General features: G+C 46.7%; 1 protein-coding gene across 1 annotated transcript in view; it reads right to left on the bottom strand.

Moving 5' to 3' along the window:
- Positions 1-8,937: 8,937 nt before the first annotated feature.
- The window catches only part of LOC138516898 (zinc finger protein 658B-like), a 75,986-nt gene continuing 61,229 nt past the window's right edge, over positions 8,938-23,694 (bottom strand). Inside the window, exon 2 of the mRNA XM_069632352.1 lies at positions 8,938-22,332. Coding sequence (XP_069488453.1) covers positions 20,345-22,111 — 1,767 coding nt within the window. The 5' untranslated portion in view covers positions 22,112-22,332 and the 3' untranslated portion in view covers positions 8,938-20,344. The remainder of the gene's footprint in view (positions 22,333-23,694) is intronic.

Here is a 23,694-nt window from a genome sequence, read left to right as displayed (position 1 = left end):
AGCGTGGTATAGCAACAGCACCTGGGGATGGAGAACCGAGCACTGCTCTTGCAATGGCACCTGGTGGCCAGGACTAGGAGCACAGGGTGGTAACAGCACGTTGGGTTGGCGAACCGAACACTGCTCTTGTAATGGCACCTGATGGCCAGGGCTAGGGGTGCAGGGGGAAACAGCACCTTGGGATGGAGAACCAAGCACTGCTCTTGCAATGGCACCTGGTGGCCAGGGCTAGGAGCGTGGTAAGGTAACAGTACATGGGGATGGAGAACCAAGCACTGCTCTTGCAATGTCACCTGATAGCTAGAGCTGGGAGTGCGGTATGGTAACAGCAGCTGGGGATGGAGAACCAAGCACTGCTCTTGCAATGACACATGGTGGCCAGGGCTAGGGGGGGGGGATAGTAACAGCACCTGGGAATGGAGAGCCAAGCACTGCTCTTGCAATGGCACCTGGTGGCCAGGGCTAGGAGCGCGGGGTGGTAACAGCACCTGGTGATGGAGAGCCAAGCACTGCTCTTGCAATGGCACCTGGTGGCCAGGGCTAGGAGCGCGGGGTGGTAACAGCACCTGGGGATGGAGAACCAAGCACTGCTCTTGCAGTGACACATGTTGGCCAGGGCTAGAAGCGCGGTAGGGTAACAGCACCTGGGAATGGAGAACCGAGCACTGATCTTGCAATGGCACCTGGTGGCCAGGGCTAGGAGTGCGGGGTGGTAACATCACCTGCGGATGGAGAACCGAGCACTGCTCTTGCAATGGCACCTGGTGGCAAGAGCTAGGAGCGCGGGGTGGTAACAGCAACTGGGGATGGAGAACCGAGCACTGCTCTTGCAATGACACTTGGTGGCCAGGGCTAGGAGCGTGGTAAGGTAACAGCACCTGGGGATTGCAAACCAAGCACTGCTCTTGCAATGGCATCTGATGGCCAGGGCTGGGAGCGTGGTATGGTAACAGCACCTGGGGATGGAGAACCAAGCACTGCTCTTGCAATGGCACCTGATGGCCAGGGTTAGGAGCGTGGTATGGTAACAGCACCTGGGGTTGGAGAACCAAGCACTGCTCTTGCAATGGCACCTGGTGGCCAGGGTTAGGAGCGTGGTAAGGTAACAGCACATGGGGATGGAGAACCAAGCACTGCTCTTGCAATGACACCCGATGGCCAGGGCTAGGAGCGTGGTAAGGTATCAGCACCTGGGAGTGGAGAACCAAGCACTTCTCTTGCAATGGCACCTGATGGCCAGGGCTATGAGTGTGGTACGGTAACAGCACCTGGGGATGGAAAGCCAAACCCTTCTCTTGCAATGACACCTGATGGCCAGGGCTAGGAGCGTGGTAAGATAACAGCACCTGGGGATGGAGAACCAGGCACTGCTCTTGCAATGGCACCTGGTGGCCAGGGCTAAGAGCGTGGAATGTTAACAGCACCTGGGGATGGAGAACCAGGCACTGCTCTTGCAATGGCACCTGGTGGCCAGGGCTAGGAGCGTGGTGTGGTCACATCACAGCACCTGGGGATGGAGAACCAAGCACTGCTCTTGCAATGGCACCTGGTGGCCAGGGCTCGGAGCGTGGTATGGTCCCAATTGAGCACCTGGGGATGGAGAACCAAGAACTGCTCTTGCAATGACACCTGGTGGCCAGGGCTAGGAGCGTGGTAAGGTAACAGCACCTGGGGATGGAGAAGCAAGTACTGCTCTTGCAATGGCACCTGGTGGCCAGGGCTAGGAGCGTTGGCAAGGTAACAGCACCTGGGTACGGAGAACCGAGCACTACTCTTGCAATGACACCTGGTGGCCTTAGTTAGGAGTGTGGTATGGTAACAGCACCTGGTGATAGAGAACCAAGCACTACTCTTGCAATGACACCTGGTGGCCAGGGCTAGGAGCATGGTATGGTAACAGCACCTTGTGATGGAGAACCAAGCACTGCTCTTGCAATGAAGCCTGATGGCCAGGGCTAGGAGCGTGGTATGGCAACATCACCTGGGGATGGAGAACCAAGCACTGCTCTTGCAAAGACACCTGGTGGCCAAGGCTAGGAGTGTGGTATGGTAACAAAACCTGGGAGTAGAGAACCAAGCACTGCTCTTGCAATTGTGCCTGAGGTCAGGTCTAGGCGTGTGGTATGGTAACAGCACATGGGGATGGAGAACCAAGCACTGCTCTTGCCATGACACCAGATGGCCAGGACTAGGAGCGCGGTCTAGTAACGGCAACCCGTCGTCGTCACCCACATTCAATGGGTTCACCGGCATCCTCTTTTGAGTTTCCGCCGATGTCATTGTTCCCCACTTCTTCCATGACCGTGCGAATGGACGCCATGACCTCGTCTGACGAATAAATATCCGTGCCTTGGAGCACCGTAGAGGCCTCCACTGACCCCCCCCCCCCCCCTGGCGCTCCCTTCTTTCCATCCTCCGGGGTCGCAGCCGGGCTCAGGGGTGGTATCTTCTTCTCCGGTTTCTTCTCCACCGGATTAGTCGAAGCCTCCTAGCCGGGGTCCCCTGGACTGGGTCAGCCCCTTTCGACTTTGCGAGGCTGGCCACCACCAGCTCGATTGACGAAGACGACTTCTTCTGGGCCACCTGGGCCTTCAGGGGCAGGTAGGTCACCTTATTGGACACCTTGGCCTTCACCGAGGAGGAGCTGGAACAATGGCTTGAGATCGAGGAGGCAGATGGTGATGTCGAATGCGCCCTGCTCGTCGCGGGACCCGCTTGCGCGGCGACTCCAGTGGAAATGGACTTGCAATGCTTGGCCTTGACTTGGACCCCCACGGATGCGGAGCCTCAAAGGACTTAGTAGCCTGCACCTTGGACCGGCCGGTCTTGGGTGAGGCAAGCCCCTGCTTGCCGCACTGGGTAGAGGCCCTGCTGTTGAGCCACGCCACCAATCTGCTGTGTCGATCTTTCATGGTGCATTTGGTGAATCCCAGGCAAATCTCACAATCTGCCTCCTTGTGGTTCGGATGGAGACAGTAGAGACACTGGGAGGGTTTGTCCTCCACAAACAAGTTCCTTAGTCCGCAGCTGGAGCAGAGCTTGAAGAGAGAACCACTGTTTTTCTCGTCCGACATGGCCCGGCGTGCTGTGTAGGCCCAATGGCCTTCTGGAATCTTCGATGACAACTCGACGATTCTTGCCCGTGAGGGGCGACGAAAGACGGCGACAAATGGATCCTTGTTTGCCGGTCGAAAGCAAGAAAGAACACACAGGCTCTATTTGAAAAAAATTTGAAATTTTAATGAAAAAACTCAAAAACACAGAAAAACTTTACAGAGCAAAACACAGGGACTCCCAACACTTGAACGTGCAGTAACAATATGAAGATGGCTGCAAAGGAGGGGCATAGGGAGAGGGCAGTCATTGGCTGTGGGCAGTATGACCCTGAGCTCTGTGATTGGTTTATTGGAGAAAGACAGTTTGTAAGGAAAAGTGAAACAGTTTCTTTTACCGAGGACTCCCGGCCTGACGACGGGGAATATTCATGAGCATGTGAATCCATGCCAGACCCCATGTGAATCCAGAAGCAATTACTCTTACCCAGTACTCCAGATAAGATTTTGAGGTGGGAGTATTTTACTCCCTATTTTTAAACACTGACAGTAAATGTGATTTTAAGAGAGTAAAAATGACTTTTGTCCTTTGCAAGAAAGTAAAATATATGCCTTCCAACCGACATATGCAAAAACTGTATAGAAATCATTACTATGCGGCAGCTTTCTGCGTTGTGACAGAATACACCTTTCAATATTTCTCTAAGGTCTGGCCATTTGATCTTCCTGTATACATTTAAATGTTGAAATCACAAAACCTAGCCAATTACATAGTAAAGCAAACATGAATTGTATTGTGTGTTTTGACGTTCGATAGCAGAATTGTCTTCTGATGTTTAATGAAAGTCCACATTTCCTGGAGCTATTCCTACCTAAAGGTATGCCAATCTTAAGATGCAACAGTGCAGAAAGGCAAGGACTCCATGCTAAATTCTATATCTAAGTAAATGGTCAAATAGTTATTTATATAGCACTTTTGGCAAAGCGCTGTACATAGAACATATTTATCCCAATTACCACCACACCAAACCGACCTCGAAAGGATGAAAGGCTGAGTTGGCCTTGCCGAGATTCGAACCTGCAACCTACAGATCACGCACAGATTGCAGCAACGAGTGCTGAACCGGCTGAGCTATCCTATTAGCTAACATCCTTCAGAGGTTGGTAAACTGAGTATCGACGGAGGTATAATAATCACCGTACCTAGATGTTGGACGAACCATTTATGAAGCACTACATAAAGTTAAATACCTATCTGGATTATCACAGAGACCCGTTTTGCTGAGTTTCTATTTGAATTACCAATGTAACTTTCATTTGTTTGTTTTTTTAACAACACTTGTACTTCCTGGAGAGCCAGGTTTTGGATGTTTTAATTGTAGTCTTGAAGAATTGAGAGGAGGCTAGAACACCTGTGATCAGTGTAATGACAATCACTCACACTTGAGCAAAGACTCTGCTGCCACTGACCATTTATAGTAATGTACCCCATTGACTGCACGGTTGAATGGATGTAAACTAGACTGTGCATAGTCATCATTTTACACACTGTTTTTATAGAGTGTAAATTATGTAAAAATGATCTGCCTCCGCATGATTATGCACACAGTGCTCGAACTCTGAAAAACAATTGTGCAATAGTGGTTTGCTTTCACTGGGGAAAAAAAGCATAATTTGGTACAAAATAATTTTCAATTGCAACTTAGTTTTCCATCTTATTACTTATACAATCCTAAAATTCTAGAAAAATAAATATGCACAGTGCTTCTGTTTGCCCCATGAGCATCCATCAAGACAGCAGAAGCTGAATGGAAATAAACCATTCCTTTTATCACAGGGTGCAGTTTATTTTTTTAAAGGCTTCAGAGAAATACATTCCGTTTCACAGACTACTTGCAATTATATCCATGTAGATACACATCAAACAAAACCTTCTGGTTTCTGTCAAGTAACCTGACCTTTGCACTGCTCTCTGCTCTAAACCTGTGTGTAAATGTAAACAGGAAAATAATAAAGCAGTCGTATTAATTCAAGCGAACAGGTTGCATAGCACTGCTTGGCCGACCCTGGACTCCTCTCTGGAATCCCTGTTGATACAGTAGAATCTTGTGAAGGTGTACGTGGACCTCCACGTAGCAGCCCTGCAGATGTCCAGCAGGGGCACACCAGACAAGCATGCCGTCGTCGCAGGGATCGCTCTGGTGGAAGGTGCTCTCGGACGGCCGGGCAGCGGTCAGCTTGCCAACCGGTGACAGTGTGTTATACAGCCAGAGAGCCACCTGGAGATGGAAGCCTTGGACAAGGCCTTCCCATGGTTCACAGGACCAAAGTTCATGAATGTTGAGACGTCTTCCGGAAACTCTTGGTGCGTGCCACATAGAACTTCAGAGCATGAGCCACATCCAGCAAGTGCAAAGTTGTTTCAGCCGGCAATTAAGGTTTCGTAAAGAACACAGGCAACACCAAAGGCTCATTGAGGTGGAATTCCGACGGAACCTTTGGCATGAAGGAGGGGTGCATCCGCAGCTCCACCCTTGTGTCGTGAAAAGTCAGATAACGCTGCTTGCAGGATATGGCCTGGATTTCACCTACCCTCCTGGCAGAGGTGATGGCCACGAGGAAAGCCGTTTTCCATGAGAGGAACCTGAGAGGGGCCTGGTGCATAGGCTCAAAGGGAGCCCCCATAAGCCGCGCCAGTACCACATTGAGTTCCCACACCGGGGCAAGAGCCTTCACCGGCGGGAACGATCGGAACAGTGCTTTGAGGAACTCCTTGACGAGACAGTGGGACCAAAGAGAAGACCGTCCCAGAGACCTGGTGTAGGGGAGATAGCTGCCAAATGCATCTTGAAAGAGGCGTGCGCCAGCTCCTCCTTGGTCAAGGACAAGTACGGAAGAATCTGCGGGGCCGTGACCCTCAGAGGATTGATCTTCAGCGTCCGGCACCACGTTGCGAAACCTTCCACTTGTGCCCATAGCACTTAAGAGTCGACAATGCTCTGTCCCTGGCAAGGACCTCCCTGCAGTCCGCCGGCGACTCGTACCCTCCAAACTTTAAGGCTGCAGGAATCAATCCCTCAGGTTCAGTGACACTGGGCCGTGATGCAGGATTGCGCCTCCTTCTCTGGTGAGCAGATCCGCGACCACTGGCAGCTTGACCAGGAGTGACGTTAACAGGTTGAGAAGATCCGGGTACCAAATCTGCTTAGGCCACGCCGGGGCGATGAGGATCATTTTGCACCAGCACCGTTGGAGTTGATCGATGACTCGTAGCAGGAGAGGCAATAGAGGGAACGCATACAGGAACAGGCCTTACCATGGGAAAGGAAACGCGTCCATGCTCCTCACCTGGTGGAACCACTGGCGAATTTCTGACATTTAGAATTTGTAGCTGCCGCAAACAGAACGATCTGGTGTCTGCCCCACTTGAGGAAGAGGCGGTCCACTTGATCCTGTCAAAGTTTCCACTCACGGCAGGAGCGCAGAACCCTGTTGAGAGAGTTGTCGATGGTGTTCTTGACTCACGCCAAGTGAAAAGGGATGAGGAACATCTCTTGGGCGATGGTCCAGTGCACACAAGTCCTGCTTCTCTCTGCGGAGCACTAGGGATCTGTTTGCCCTCCTGTGTTACATCTCCCTGTTCTTGTCCGCCACGACTGCAGAAGCCTAGATCCCTCTCTATTCGGAGACGACATATTACCGCTCCATTTTACACTCGCTGGAAGCTTCCCTGAAGGCGAGCCGCAGCCGTGTACAGCATTTTGTTGCCTTGACAGCAGCATTCCCACTGTCACGTGAGTGGTATCGTCTGATCGTTATTGTCGGTTCCACCCCCACCGTAGTTTAAAAGCATAGCAGCGCAGGGGGTTTGCTGCTTCTAATTGCAAGCTACTCCCTGTTACCGACACTATGGTATTTGAACTCATTTGTCCATTTGATTTTGACCCGGACTACGGCTAATAGACTTCCTTCGCCTCCTGATTTCAATCTGGTTACACCTTGCTGGCATTTGACCATGGCTTCGTTTCACATGCTGTTTTCCGTCTTCAACCTTGTTCCTGACTGATTTTCTGGATACCAAACCCGGCTTGCTCCAAGGATTGCCTAAGCCTCTGGTCCTGCATGAACTCTCATTCCACAAATATCACAAGAATCAGGATGAGAGATCCTACAAACACAATGTGTGGTTCTGAACATATACATTTATTTCAAGAACACGTTTATTCTTAGTTAGTTTACACAACTTTCGATAAGCACGAAAGCGAATGACAACGGACAGGTGTAATTGTATATGGTGGAAATACAAGGTAAGTATCAGCCTCTTTGATGTTGAGGTCAAAAGCTCCACCTAAGGGCACAGACACATATGACAGTCTGAAAGACCTATACTTAAACAAAGTTTACCCAGGACAGAAAGTGGTCCGGGGTGTAGTTAACACAGGGTGTACACAACAAAATCTACAGGACATACACAAAGAAGGGTTTTTGCAGTTGTGTCACGGGGGATCGACACGGGTGTGTGTCGGCCATGGAAGGCTGGATTGTAGCCTGGCTGGTTGTTGGCCTTCATCAGGATTGACACCAGTAGTGGTGCTGTCTGTAATATCTGCTGCTGTGATAGCAGTGGTGATGCTGTATGTAGCCAATCATTGTATTGTTGCTGGATTGAGGGTGCAGAAATGCACTCTAAATAAACCGTGTGTTCCTGATGTATAGATTCATGTCAGGATTCCGGGGGCTTGATGAGGGCCTGAATGGGTGCCTGATCACGATCCGAACAAGTGCGTGCATCACCGGGGGATCCACAGCCTAGAATGGTTGCTGGCTACATACAGCATTTCCACCATATACAATTACACTTGTCCGTTGTCATTCGCTTTCATGCTTATCGAAAGTTGTGTAAACTAACTAAGAATAAACATGTGTTCTTGAAATAAATGTATATGTTCAGAACCACACATTTTGTTTGTAGGATCTCTCATCCTGATTCTTGTGAAATTTATATACGTACCCTCATGGGTATATCAGGACCCCCCCAGGCACCCTTATATTAACTGAACTCTCATTCCTGCCTCAGGTTTGACTTCTTCAGTCCTTTTACTGTTACCGAATTAGCGCTACCCACACTGGTTGAATTTCATTGTTCAAGCTGATAATACCCCTTTTTCCCAGCGCTTCCCGCGCTCCTCGCTTTCCTGTCTTCCACAACCAAGACCCCAGGACTTTGCCAGTACGGCTCTATGTGTGGGAATTTATGTCACACATCTTGACTACTGGATACATATATTCCTTCTAAATATTCACTAAAAAAATGAAAAGCTATTAAGAAAGTTTAAAAAACAATGTTTTCGGCCTAGTCCCATTTATTTCCCCATAGAGAAAAAGTCAGAATTTCTACGCAGCGAAATCCAAAACCGCTGAAAGGAATCAGACTAGGAATTAAACAACTTGGTCACGAAGCGTTGACTCCATTTCTAGGAAGTGTTTGGAGTTATTGCGCCTTGTAGTGTCAAAAATATTTAACGAAGGGACAATTGTACAATGCAGTATAATAAAATGGAAAAATCAACACACATCCAAAAAAATAACATATTAAAACGTTCACAAACTATACTAAAGCCAAATGCCGAAGTTGTGAAACTTCCCCCATGCACCAAACACCTTCCTACATTGAGTGACCAAAATTTAAGAATCTGATGTAGGTTGAGTCAGTGGCTCCACGAACATAAATGGACAACATCCTTTGTCACAAAAGGATGCAAAGGAGTAGTGATGGAGTGGACCTTAGACCTGCACAGCGCCACCTGGTGGTGCTCAACACATGTTCTGGTCAACACTGTATGTAAAGAAGATTTAAAAAGATGAGGCCTCTGTGAGAAAAGTATTCATTAGAAATATTTTTTTATTTATATCAGTATTATATAATCATTTATAGAAGTTAAAATGCCTAGGATTTAATTTCCCCATCATATATGATGCATCCTTTTGAAAAATGTAATGAGTTATTACAGCACTATCTTCACATTTTAAGAATGAGGATTTATTCTGGTAAAACAACAAAGAATCTGAGACATATCTGAACACATCAATACCCCTCACCTGAGCGGTCTAGCACAAGTACACAGGTCCTACAGACATCAGCCTTCTCACGTGGCAGCCTGGCACCAGGAGTCAGGGGCAATCCAGTCTCTCAATACGGCAGCATGAGGCTTCCTTCTGCTCCCGTCGATGCCGGCCACTTTTTGGGAGACTATGGTATAGTCCCCTTTCTCTGCTTTATTTGTAAGTTTCCTTTCTTTTATCTCAGCTTCTGTATTGGTCTAAGAGCTCTTAGTTCACCCCCCTTCCCATCATGCTCTTTTTGCCCCCATCACATGACAGTGGATGGTCAGGTGATATAAACCCCATCAGCAATTTCAGATTATCCAATCCCCATGGAGCGGGTGGCACTTTTCCGGCTCTCCTTCAAGCCGACTCCGGTTCCTTCCCTCCTTTGGGGCTCCTTCTCACTTCTCCTGGCAAGAATGTTTCTTAGACATGATGCCCGTGAAGCAAAGTCACTGTTGCCGTACAGAGATCCTCTTTCCTTTCCATGGTGGCCAGCAGGACCCGAGAAAGAGCAGCTGTGCACAGTGCCGCCGCTAAGTGGGGGTGGGAAGGTGTTAAAACAAAAAAAGAGGAACGGAGGGTGGCGGGGAAGAAAGCGGTAGAGGAAATCAGCCGTCAGCAGGTTTAGAACATGGGATGAGATTGTAGGTTTCGTCCCACGTTCCTAGCCACCTGACTGGGTGGCGCCCCGCCAGGGTGCTAAAATTGCTTAACAAATGACTAGTAATTAGAAAGTCTGATTGAATGGTTATTTCAGGCCATCAAGTAAAACATAATTTAAAACTGTTGTTTTCAATAAGAATTAAAAAGGATCAATTTAAAGCTCTGAGTATGTGCCCCGCAATGATTCACCAGGGTAGATTTGACAAATATGGCTACACTTAGAGCCTACTTTATATGTGCACTGTATGCGCTTTACATGTGCACTGTAGGGTTCCTGCACGATGGCTAGAATTCAGCATTACCTGTTCTTTGTTTTCACAAAACGTTACTCGGTTGCCCCTCTGTTCTATTGCCATGATGTTAATGGATTCTATATGGGTATGTATCCTGCCCACATATATCCATGGTACAGTGTATAGGTAGCAGGTAGAGAGGTGTGGATTCTATACGAACATGCATCCCACCCACATATAGCCCATGGTACAGTTTATAGGTTGCAGGTAGACAGGTGTGATTTCTTTATGGACATGCAACCTGCCCACATCTATCCCATGATACAGTGTATAGGTTGCAGGTGGACAGGTGTGGATTCTATAGGGACATGCATCCTGCCCACATATCTCCCACGGTACAGTGTATAGGTAGCAGGTAGACAGATGTGTATTCTATATGGACAAGCATCCTGCCCACATATCTCCCACGGTACAGTGTATAGGTAGCAGGTACACAGATGTGTATTCTATATGGACATGCATCCTGCCCACATATATCCCATGGTACTGTGTATAGGTAGCAGATAGACAGGTGTGGAGTGTGGATTCTATATGGACATGCATCCCACCCACATATAGCCCATGGTACAGTTTATAGGTTGCAGGTAGACAGGTGTGATTTCTTTATGGACATGCAACCTGCCCACATCTATCCCATGATACAGTGTATAGGTTGCAGGTGGACAGGTGTGGATTCTATATGGACATGCATCCTGCCCACATATCTCCCACGGTACAGTGTATAGGTAGCAGGTAGACAGGTGTGGATTCTATAAGGACATGCATCCCACCCACATATATCCCATGGTACAGGGTATAGGTACATGGTAGACCGGTGTGGATTGAATATGGACAAGCATCCTGCCCACATATATCCCATGGTACAGTGTATAGGTAGCAGGTCAGGTGTGGATTCTATAAAGGAAATGCATCCCACCCACATATATCCCATGGTACAGTGTATAGGTACTGGTAGACCGGTGTGGATTGAATATGGACATGCATCCTGCCAACATATATCACATGGTACAGTGTATAGGTAGCAGGTCAGGTGTGGATTCTATAAAGGAAATGCATCCCATCCACATATATCCCATGGTAGTGTATAGGTAGCAGGTAGACAGGTGTGGATTCTATAAAGGAAATGCATCCCACCCACATATATCCCATGGTACAGTGTATAGGTACTGGTAGACCGGTGTGGATTGAATATGGACATGCATCCCACCCACATATATCTCATGGTACAGTGTATAGGTAGCATGTAGACAGGTGTGGATTCTCTGTGGCCATGCATCCCACCCACATATATCCCATGGTACAGTGTATAGGTACTTGGTAGACAGGTGTGGATTGAATATGGACATTCATCCTGCCCACATATATCCCATAGTACAGTATATAGGTTGCAAGTAGACTGGTGTGGATTCTATATGGACATGTTTCACACCCACATATTTCCCATGGTACAGTGTATAAATAGCAGATAGACAGGTGTGGATTCTATATGGACATGCATCCTGTCCACAAATATCCCATGGTACAATGTATAGGTACTTGGTAGACAGGTGTGGATTGAATACGGACATGCGTCCTGCCCACATATAGCCCAAGGTAAAGTGTATAGGTTGCAGGTAGACAGGTGTGGATTCTATATGGACATGCAGCCCACCCAGATATATCCCATGGTACGTGGTAGACGGTGTGGATTCTATATGGGCATGTATCTCACCCACATATCTCTCATGGTACAGTGTATAGGTAGCAAGTAGAGAGGTGTGGATACTAAATGGGCATGGACCTTGCCCACATATATCCCATGGTACAGTGTATAGGTTGCAGGTAGAAAGGTGTGGATTCTATATGGACATGCTTCCTGCCCACATATATCCCATGGTACAGTGTATAGGTTGCCGGTAGACAGGTGTGGATTCTATATGGACATGCATCCCAGCCACATCTATCCCATGGTACAGTGTATGATAGCAGGTAGACAGGTGTGGATTCTATATGGACATGCACCCTGTCCACATATATCCCATGGTAGGGTATATAGATAGCAGGTAGACAGGTGTGGATTCTATATGGACATGCACCCTGTCCACATATATGCCATGGTAGGGTATATAAATAGCAGGTAGACAGGTGTGGATTCTATACAAACATGCATCCCACCTACATATATTGCATGGTACAGTGAATAGGTTGCAGGTAGAAAGGTGTTGATTCTATATGGACATGCACCCTGTCCACATATATGCCATGGTAGGGTATATAGATAGCAGGTAGACAGGTGTGGATTCTATACGAACATGCATCCCACCTACATATATCGCATGGTACAGTGTATAGGTTGCAGGTAGAAAGGTGTTGATTCTATATGGACATGCATCCTGCCCACATATATCCCATGTTGCTGTACAGAGATCCTCTTTCCTTTCCATGGCGGCCAGCAGGAGCCGAGAAGAGGCGGCTATGGCCAGTGCAGCCGCTAAGTGGGGGGTGAGAAGGTGGTAAAACAAAAAAAGAGGGACAGAGTGTAGGGGGAAGAAAGCGGTAGAGGAAATCAGCCGTCAGCAGGCTTAGAACATACAGTGAGATTGTAGGTTTCAGATCGCGTTCCTAGCCACCTGAGTGGCAGCGCCCCCGCCAGGGTGCTAAAATTGCTTAACAAATTACTAGTAATTAGAAAGTCTGATTGAATGGTTAATCGTGGCCATCAAGTAAAAAATAATTTTAAACTGTTGTTTTCAAAAAGAATTAAAAAGGCTCAATTGGAAGATCTTAGTATATGCCCCGCAATGATTCACCAGGGTAGATTTGACAAATATGGCTAAACTTACAGCCTACTTTACATGTGCACTGTATGCGCTTTACATGTGCACTGTAGGGTTCCTGCACGATGGCTAGAATTCAGCATTACCTGTTCTTTGTTTTCACAAGACTCGGTTGCCCCTCTGTTCTATTGACATGATGTTAATGGATTCTATATGGGTATGTATCCTGCCCACATATATCCATGGTACAGTGTATAGGTAGCAGGTAGACAGGTGTGGATTCTATAAGGACATGCATCCCACCCACATATATCCCATGGTACAGTGTATAGGTACATGGTAGACCGGTGTGGATTGAATATGGACAAGCATCCTGCCCACATATATCCCATGGTACAGTGTATAGGTAGCAGGTCAGGTGTGGATTCTATAAAGGAAATGCATCCCACCCACATATATCCCATGGTACAGTGTATAGGTACTGGTAGACCGGTGTGGATTGAATATGGACATGCATCCTGCCAACATATATCATATATCATATATGTATAGGTAGCAGGTCAGGTGTGGATTCTATAAAGGAAATGCATCCCACCCACATATATCCCATGGTACCGTGTATAGGTACTTGGTAGACAGATGTGTATTCTATATGGACATGCATCCTGCCCACATATATCCCATGGTAGTGTATAGGTAGCAGGAAGACAGGTGTGGATTCCATATGGACATGCTTACTGCCCACATATATCCCATGGCACAGTGTACAGGTAGACAGGTGTGGATTATATATGTACATGAATAACACCCACAGCTATCCCATGGTAGTGTATAGGTAGTAGGTAGATGTGTGAAATCTATATGGGCATTCATTGCACCCACATTTATCTCATGGTACAGTGTATAGGTTGCAAGTAGACTGGTGTGGACTCTATACAGACATGCATCCTGCCTACATATATCCCATGGTACAGTGTATAGGTAGCAAGTAGAGGGGTGTGAATTCTATATGGACATACAACCTGCCCACTTATCTCCCATGGTACAGTGCATAGGTAGCAGGTAGACAGGTGTGGATTCTATATGCGCATGTATCCCACCCATATATCTCCCATGGTACAGTGTATAGAGTGTCGGTAGACAAGTGTGGATTCTATATGGACATGCATCCTGCCCACATAGATCCCATGGTACAGTGTATAGGTTGCCGGTAGACAGGTGTGGATTCTATATGGACATGTACCCTGGCCACATATATCCCGTTGTAGGGTGTATAGATAGCAGGTAGACAGGTGTGGATTCTACATGGACATGCACCCTGCCCACATATATCCCATTGACATTGAAGGGTGTATAGATAGCAGGTAGACAGGTGTTGATTCTATATTGACATGTATCCCACCCACATATATCCCCCACGGCACAGTGTATAGGGTGCCGGTAGACAGGTGTGGACTCAATATGGACATGCATCCTGCCCTCATATATCCCATGGTACAGTGTATAGGTAGCAGGCAGACAGGTGTGGATTCTATATGGACCTGCATACTACATATACATATCCCATGGTACAGTGTATAGGGTGCCGGTAGACAGGTGTGGATTCGATATGGAGATGCATCCTGCCCTCATATATCCCATGGTACAGTGTATGGGTAGCAGGCACAAAGGTGTGGATTCGATATGGCATGCATCCCACCCACATATATCCCATGGTAAAGTGTATATATATAGGTTGCAGGTAGACATGACATGTGGATTCTATATGGACCTGCATACTCCCACACATATCCCATGGTACGCTGTATAGGTAGACAGGTGTGGATTCTATATGGACATGCATCTGGCCCACATATATCCCATGGCACAGTGTGTCGGTAGCAGGTAGACAGGTGTGGATTCTATATGGACATGCATCCCGCCCACATATCTCCCATGGTACAGTGTATATGTAGCAAGTAGAGAGGTGTGGATTCTATATGGACATACATCCTGCCCACATATATCCCATGGTACAGTGTATGATAGCAGGTAGACAGGTGTTGATTCTATGTGGGCATGCATTCCACCACCACATCTCACATGGTACAGTGTATAGGTAGCATGTAGACAGGTGTGGATTCTATATGGACATGCATCCCGTCCACATATATCCATGGTACAGTGTATGATAGCAGGTAGACAGGTGTGGATTCTATGTGGGCATGCATCCCACCACCACATCTCACATGGTACAGTGTATAGGTAGCATGTAGACAGGTGTGGATTCTATATGGACATGCATCCCACCAACACATCTCACATGGTACAGTGTATAGGTAGCATGTAGACGGGTGTGGATTCTATATGGACATGCATCCCGTCCACATATATCCCATGGTACAGTGTATGATAGCAGGTAGACAGGTGTGGATTCTATGTGGGCATGCATCCCACCACCACATCTCACATGGTACAGTGTATAGGTAGCATGTAGACAGGTGTGGATTCTATGTGGGCATGCATCCCACCAACACATCTCACATGGTACAGTTTATAGGTAGCATGTAGATAGGTGTGGATTCTATGTGGGCATGCATCCAACCAACACATCTCACATGGTACAGTGTATAGGTAGCATGTAGACGGGTGTGGATTCTATATGGACATGCATCCTGTCCTCATATATCCCATGGTACAGTGTATGATAGCAGGTAGACAGGTGTGGATTCTATGTGGGCATGAATCCCACCAACACATCTCACATGGTACAGAGTATAGGTAGCAGGTAGACAGGTGTGGACTCTACGTGGGCATGCATCCCACCAACACATCTCACATGGTACAGTGTATAGGTAGCAGGTAGACAGGTGTGTATTCTATGTGGGCATGCATCCCACCAACACATCTCACATGGTACAGTGTATAGGTAGCAGGTAGACAGGTGTGGATTCTATTTGGGCATACATCCCACCAACACATCTCACATGGTACAGTGTATAGGTAGCAGGTAGACAGGTGTGGATTCTATATGGACATGCATCCCGTCCACATATATCCCATGGTACAGTGTATAGGTAGCATGTAGACAGGTGTGGATTCTATCTGGACATGCATCCCGCCCACATATCTCCCATGGTACAGTGTATAGGAAGCATGTAGACAGGTGTGGATTCTATATGGACATGCATCCCGTCCTCATATATCCCATGGTACAGTGTATAGGTAGCATGTAGACGGGTGTGGATTCTATATGGACATGCATCCTGTCCTCATATATCCCATGGTACAGTGTATGATAGCAGGTAGACAGGTGTGGATTCTATGTGGGCATGCATCCCACCAACACATCTCACATGGTACAGTGTATAGGTAGCAGGTAGACAGGTGTGGATTCTATATGGACATGCATCCCACCAACACATCTCACATGGTACAGTGTATAGGTAGCAGGTAGACCGGTGTGGATTCTATATGGACATACATCCTGCCCACATATATCCCATGGTACAGTGTATAGGTAGCATGTAGACAGGTGTGGATTCTATATGGACATACATCCTGTCCACATATATCCCATGGTACAGTGTATGATAGCAGGTAGACAGGTGTGGATTCTATATGGACATGCATCCCGTCCACATATATCCCATGGCACAGTGTATAGGTAGCATGTAGACAGGTGTGGATTCTATATGGACATACATCCTGTCCATGTATATCCCATGGTACAGTGTATGATAGCAGGTAGACAGGTGTGGATTCTATATGGACATGCATCCCGTCCACATATATCCCATGGTGCAGTGTATAGGTAGCAGGTAGACAGGTATGGATTCTATATGGACATGTATCCAACCCACATATATCCATTGGTACAGTATATAGGTAGCAGGTAGACAGGTGTGCATAGATCCCGACCCACATTCATCACATGGTACAGTGTATGATAGCAGGTAGACAGGTGTGGATTCTATGTGGGCATGCATCCCACCAACACATCTCACACGGTACAGTGTATAGGTAGCATGTAGACCGGTGTGGATTCTATATGGACATGCATCCCGTCCTCATATATCCCATGGCACAGTGTATAGGTAGCATGTAGACCGATGTGGATTCTATATGGACATGCATCCCGTCCTCATATATCCCATGGTACAGTGTATGATAGCAGGTAGACAGGTGTGGATTCTATGTGGGCATGCATCCCACCAACACATCTCACATAGTACAGTGTATAGGTAGCAGGTAGACAGGTGTGGATTCTATATGGACATGCATCCCGCCCACATCTATCCCATGGTACAGTATATGATAGCAGGTAGACAGGTGTGGATTCTATGTGGGCATGCATCCCACCAACACATCTCACATGGTACAGTGTATAGGTAGCAGGTAGACAGGTGTGGATTCTATATGGACATGCACCCCGTCCACATATATCCCATGGTACAGTGTATGATAGCAGGTAGACAGGTGTGGATTCTATGTGGGCATGCATCCCACCAACACATCTCACATGGTACAGTGTATAGGTAGCATGTAGACAGGTGTGGATTCTATATGGACATGCATCCCGTCCTCATATATCCCATGGTACAGTGTATAGGTAGCATGTAGACAGGTGTGGATTCTATATGGACATGCATCCCGTCCTCATATATCCCATGGTACAGTGTATGATAGCAGGTAGACAGGTGTGGATTCTATATAGGCATGCATCCCACCAACACATCTCACATGGTACAGAGTATGATAGCAGGTAGACAGGTGTGGATTCTATATGGACATGTGTCCCATCCATATATATCCATGGGACAGTGTATGATAGCAGGTAGACAGGGGTGGATTATATATGGACATGCGTCCATCCCAAATATATATCATGGTACTGTGTATAGGTAGCAGGTAGACAGGTGTGGATTCTGTATGAAAATGCCCCCTGTCCGGTTCTATCCGGGGGGGAGTGCATTGGCTACAGGTAAGCAGGTATGGATTCTATATGAATATGTGCCTTACCCACATCTAGCGTACGGTTTGCAGGTAGACAGGTAATTTGGTAGGAATATGTAGAGTAGGCACTATCTTCTTGAGGAGTGGAAAAGTTCTTCCTGTTACTATCTTCGCTGGTGTTGATTTGCAGCACTGCTAGAGGTTCTTGAGGAGTGGAAATGCTCTTCCTGTTTGTAGCCTAGCTGTATGAATTTGCAGCACTGCTAGAGGTTCTTGAGTGGAAATGTTCTTCCTGTTTCTAGCCTAGCTGTATGAATTTGCAGCACTGCTAGAGGTTCTTGAGGAGTGGAAATGTTCTTCCTGTGGTTATCCTAGCTGGTGTTGATTTGCAGCGCTGGGTAGAGGTTCCAGAGGAGTGAAAATGTTCTTATTGTTGCTAGACTGGATGGTGTTGATTTGCAGCACTGGTAGAGGTTCTAGAGGAGTGGATATGTTCTTCATTTTGAAATCCTAGCTGGTGTTGATTTGCAGCACTCCTAGAATTTCTTGAGGAGTGGAAATGTTCCTGTTGCTTGCCTTGCTGATATGAGGAGCACTGGTAGAGGTTCTTGAGGAGTGGAAATGTTCTTCCTGTTGCTAGACTGGCTGGCGTTGATTTGCAGCACTGTTAGAGGTTCTTGAGGAGTGGACATTTTCTCCCCGTTGCTTGCGGGGCTGGTGTTGATTTGCAGCACTGGTAGAGGTTCTTGAGGAGTATAAATGTTCTTCCTGTTACTAGCCTAGCTGGTCTGAATTTGCAGCACTGGCAGAGGTTCTTGAGGAGTGGAAATGTTTCTCCTGTTGCTTACTGAGCTGGTATGAGTATGCAGCGCTGGTAGAGGTTCATGAGGAGTGGAAATGTTCTTCCTGTTGCTAGACTGGCTGGTGTTGATTTGCAGCACTGGTAGAGATTCCTGAGGAGTGGAAATGTTCTTCTTGTTGCTAGCCTGGCTGTTGTTTATTTGCAGCACTGGTAGAGGTTCATGAGGAGTGGAAATGATTCTCGTGTTGCTTGCTGAGCTGGTATGAGTATGCAGAACTGGTAGAGGTTCCTGAGGAGTGGAAATGTTCTTCCTGTTGCTAGCATAGCTGGTCTGAATTTGCAGCACCGGCAGAGGTTTTTGAGGAGTGGAAATGTTTCTCCTGTTGCTAGCGTCGCTGGTGATGATGTCCAGCACTGGCAGAGAATCTTGAGGAGTGGAAATGTCCTTCCTGTTGCTAGCATAACTGGTCTGAATTTGCAGCACCGACAGAGGTTCTTGAGGAGTGGAAATGTGTCTGCTGTTGCTAGCATAGCTGGTCTGAATTTGCAGCACATACAGAGGTTCTTGAGGAGTGGAAATGTGCCTCCTGTTGCTAGCGTCGCTGGTGTCGATGTCCAGCACTGGTAGAGGTTCTTGAGGAGTGGAAATGTTTCTCCTGTTGCTAGCGTCACTGGTGTTGACGTCCAGCACTGGCAGAGATATTTGCTGCATTCTTTTAGGTCTCCTGCATCAAGATTAGTTGTTTCATCCTGAAATTTGGTACAGAGTTAGACATGGAGTTTCTTGTGTTTTGCCATTTTAATCTTTTCTACGATTATTTTTGTGATTTGTTGCCATTTAATTTCTAGTTCATTTGTCATGGCTGCCATTATTTCACTGATCACATTGTGTATAATGTTCTAATGGGGCCTTGATATATATTTTTGCCAAATAGTGCGACTTTATTGTTTTCCTGAATGCTCTGTAGAATCGTCTCTCCATGCACAATGAATAGGTTGGGGTTTTCACACCGGCTTCTGCGCCACTTAGTATTCAAGAAACACTCAATACCAATATTCAGTGAATTTAATACATAATCATAAAGAGTGTGCCCTTCCTAAATAGGAAGAGCACACCCTTTATAATTATGTATTAAATTCAGGAACAATTCTTTCACCGAATATTGGTATTGAATATTGCCAGATCTACTCTTCATTCTTTATTTATATTCAGTATTACTGAGGGTGCGAATCGCAGTGTAATATAGGATCCCTTTTATTTCCTGCATTTGAATTCCTGTTAGAGTTTAATTGCCCGATTAATCTTGTGCTGTAAGTCCTGTTCATTGCTGTAGATGTATTTCTTTCATTTCATTTATGGCCAAGGCTTCACAGCGCTACATCTCTTCACTTGGCACCATGGGAACTTTTGGGTCTTCAAAGACCCCCTAAAGACTGCATGGTTCTTCAGTCTTTTTTTTTTTTTTTTAAAGGATGGATCCTGTAATGGCTTCTCAGTGCTGAGGGGTCACTGAAGCTGTCCTTGCATTCTGTGCACTCCTAGGGCTTCCCCCCAGTATGGAGCCTCTAATGGACTCTCAGTGCTGAGGAAAGACTGGCCCTTTTTCTTGCACACTTGTGCACTGGTAGGGCTTCTCCTCAGCGTGGACCCTTGGATGAACTCGCAGTGCAGAGGGGTCACTTAAGTTCTTGCATTCTGTGCACTTGTAGGGATTCACCCCAGTATGGATCCTCTCATGGTGTCTTAAGAGGTGAGAGGTCACTGAAGCTTTTCTTGCAATCTGTGAATTCATGGGGCATCCCCCAGTATGGACCCTCTGGTGGACTCTCAGTGCTGAAGAAAGACTGGCGCTTTTCTTGCACACTTGTGCACTGGTAGGGCTTCTCTCCAGTGTGGACCCTCTGATGCCGTGTCAGAGCTGGGGATTGAGTGAAGCTCTTCTCGCACACTGGGCACTTGTAGGGCTTCACCCCAGTATGGATCCTCTGATGGATAATCAAGGCCCCTTTCAAACCAAATCTTTTTTTGCACTCTGTGCACTTGTAGGGCTTCTCCCCAGTATGGATCATCTCATGGCGTTTAAGAACTGAGGGTTGACTGAAGCTTTTCTTGCACTCTGTGCACTTGTACGGCTTTTCTCCAGTATGGATCCTCTGATGGCGTTTAAGAACTGTAGATTGACTGAAGCTTTGTTTGCACTCTGGGCAACTGTAAGGCTTTTCCCCAGTATGGATTCTCTGATGTGTTCTCAAATATGAGTATTGACTGAAGCTTTTCTTGCACTCTGTGCACTCGTAGGGCTTCTCCCCAGTATGGCTTCTCTTATGCAGATTCAATTTACTGCAGCTGCTGAAGCTTTTCTTGCACTCTGTGCACTTGTGGGGCTTCGCTCCGGTATGGACTCTCTGATGTTTTCTCAGAGATGAAGGGTCAGTGAAGCGTTTCTCGCACTCTGTGCACTCATAGGGCTTCTGTCCAGTGTGGATCATCTCATGCTTGTACAAGTTTGATTTCTGTGAAAAGCTTTTTTTGCACTCTGTGCACTGGAAAGGCTTCTCTCCAGTATGGATTTTCTGATGGCTTCTCAGGGCAGAGGAGTAAGAGAAGCTTTTCTTGCACTCTGTGCACTGGTAGGGCTTCACCTTAGTATGTATCCTCTGATGAAGATTCAATCTACTACAGAGATTGAAGCTTTTCCCACACTCGGTGCACTTGTAGGGCTTCACCCCAGTATGGATCCGCTGATGGTATCTCAGAGCTGATGGTTGACTGAAGCTTTTCTTGCACTCTGCGCACTCATAGGGCTTCTCCCCCGTGTGGATATTCCGATGCTTGTACAGGTTTGATTTGAGGTTGAAGCTTTTCTCACACTCTGTACACTTATGGGGCTTCTCTTCAGTATGGACCATCTGATGTTTTCTCAGAGATGAAGTGTCAGAGAAGCTTTTCCTGCACACTGTACACTGGTAGGGCCTCTCCCCAGTGTGCACTCTCTGATGTCTTCTCAGTGATGAAGAGTCAGTGAAGCTGTTCTTGCACTCTGTGCACTTGTATGGCTTTTCCCCAGTATGGATCCTCTGATGGTATCTCAGAGATGAAGGTAGGCTGAAACCTTTCTTGCACTCTGTGCACTGGAAAGGCTGCACCCCAGTATGGATCTTCTCATGCCTTCTCAGAGCTGAGGAGAAACTGAAGCTTTTCTTGCACTCTGTGCACTTGTAGGGCGTCTCCCCAGTATGGGTCCTCTCATGAAGATTCAATGCACTACAGAGCTTGAAGCTTCTCCGACACTCCGTGCACTTGTATGGCTTTTCGATAGTATGGACCCTCTGATGTCTTCTCAGAGATGAAGGGAAAGTGAAGCTTTTCTTGCACTCTGTGCACTCATGTGGCTTCACCCCTGTGTGGATCTTGCGATGGATGTCCATGTTTGAACTGTGGGTGAAGGTTTTCTTACACTCTGTACACTTGTCCCGCTTCTCAGGCATGTGAAAGTTCATGTACGTGATTTGACTGAGCCTGTGACTGAAGCAGCAGACCAATGCCTTCTTGTTCGTATGGATCCTAGTCGATGTGCAGGGCACTGGACTCTCCTGTGAGGGTGGGAATGTCGTTATAGGCTTAGTAAAATGATGATTCTGTGGTACCTCTCGTATTCCTCTGTATAGCTCACTTTCTCATGTTCATTTCAAGAGTTTGGTTTTAATTATGGCTCTGGTCTCTGTTGAAAGAAGAAAAGGTTTCATATATTATTAATAATCATTGTATAGTCTGCAGGGTAATTTTCTAATTTCTTATGAGTAAAATTATTTACTCCTAATCCTACTCTTCCTTGCCACTGTGCATACCAATGAAGGCGCCTGCCTTCTTATAGCAGTCTACTTGCAAAAATGATTTTGGCATTTTTTCCCCCACTGTCATTCAGGGTATAAGACTGCTCAACTCTCCTGGGACCTTCTGTATGATACGAAGGAGGGAGCAATCCATTCTTCAAGTTGAGAGAGGCAGATGTATAGGAAGTCTAGGACAAGGAGTAATACAGATTACGGCAAGTAATGAGAGCATTACCCCTTCTTAGTCCCAGTACGTACAATGACATGTACCAAAGCCAAATCATCTCACTCTCAGACCATCAAGAAAAAGACACTGAAACTTCAATGGTGAAAATGTGCAATGCGAAGTGTTCAAGCTGGTGCATCCTAAAGGACCGCAGGCCCCAAGTAATGCTCTCCAGTCTATTAATTTGGACCCCTAGTGATGGATGAATATTGAGGGTGTAGTCTTGGCACCCACATTGCATATCACATGGCATAGATCCCTCTTGATGCTGCCTGTGATGCTACAAGAAAGACAAATTCTATGTTAGGCACACCAATTGTTTGTGGAGTCAGTTTATGACTTTAGGAGTTTTATTGAATGGCTTAGGGTGCGGGGGCATGGGGGAATGCAGCTCTGGCGCAAGAAGCTGCTGCTATATCAAACAAATAAAGGAGTGTCAGCAAGTGTTGGATACTCCTGTCTCCTGCACACCATAAATACTGAGCTGTGTCAGTTAATAGTTGGTCTGCTAATCAATACATTGTGACTGTTTCATAAGATACATTTAAAGACGGAATAAGAGAGAATCCATTGATATTTGTATTTTAATAGACAACAAATAATATAAGGAGCTCAACGTGTTTCAGGATCAACCTTTCATCAGAAGCAAATCTGTTTGAGGAAATGTGTACATCGTCAAACTCCATCAATCATCTGAAGGATCAGAAAGAAACATGTTCATAAGGTCGGTGACAAACAGGACTTCATGCTTTCTATGCAGGGACGTGTGACAAACAGGACTTCATGCTTTCTATGCAGGGACGTGTGACAAACAGGACTACATGCTTTCTATGCAGGGACGTGTGACGAACAGGACTTCATGCTTTCTATGCAGGGATGTGTGACAAACAGGACTACATGCTTTCTATGCAGGGACGTGTGACAAACAGGACGTCATGCTTTCTACGCAGGGACATGTGACAAACAGGACTACATGCTTTCTATGCAGGGACGTGTGACAAACAGGACTACATGCTTTCTACGC

The sequence above is a fragment of the Ambystoma mexicanum genome, chromosome 6q (assembly GCF_040938575.1).
Source record: "Ambystoma mexicanum isolate Mex_15411 chromosome 6q, UKY_AmexF1_1, whole genome shotgun sequence".
NCBI classification, from domain to species: domain Eukaryota; kingdom Metazoa; phylum Chordata; class Amphibia; order Caudata; family Ambystomatidae; genus Ambystoma; species Ambystoma mexicanum.
The sequence above is the reverse complement of the archived record's forward strand: the minus strand, read 5'-3'. Positions and strand labels throughout refer to the sequence as shown.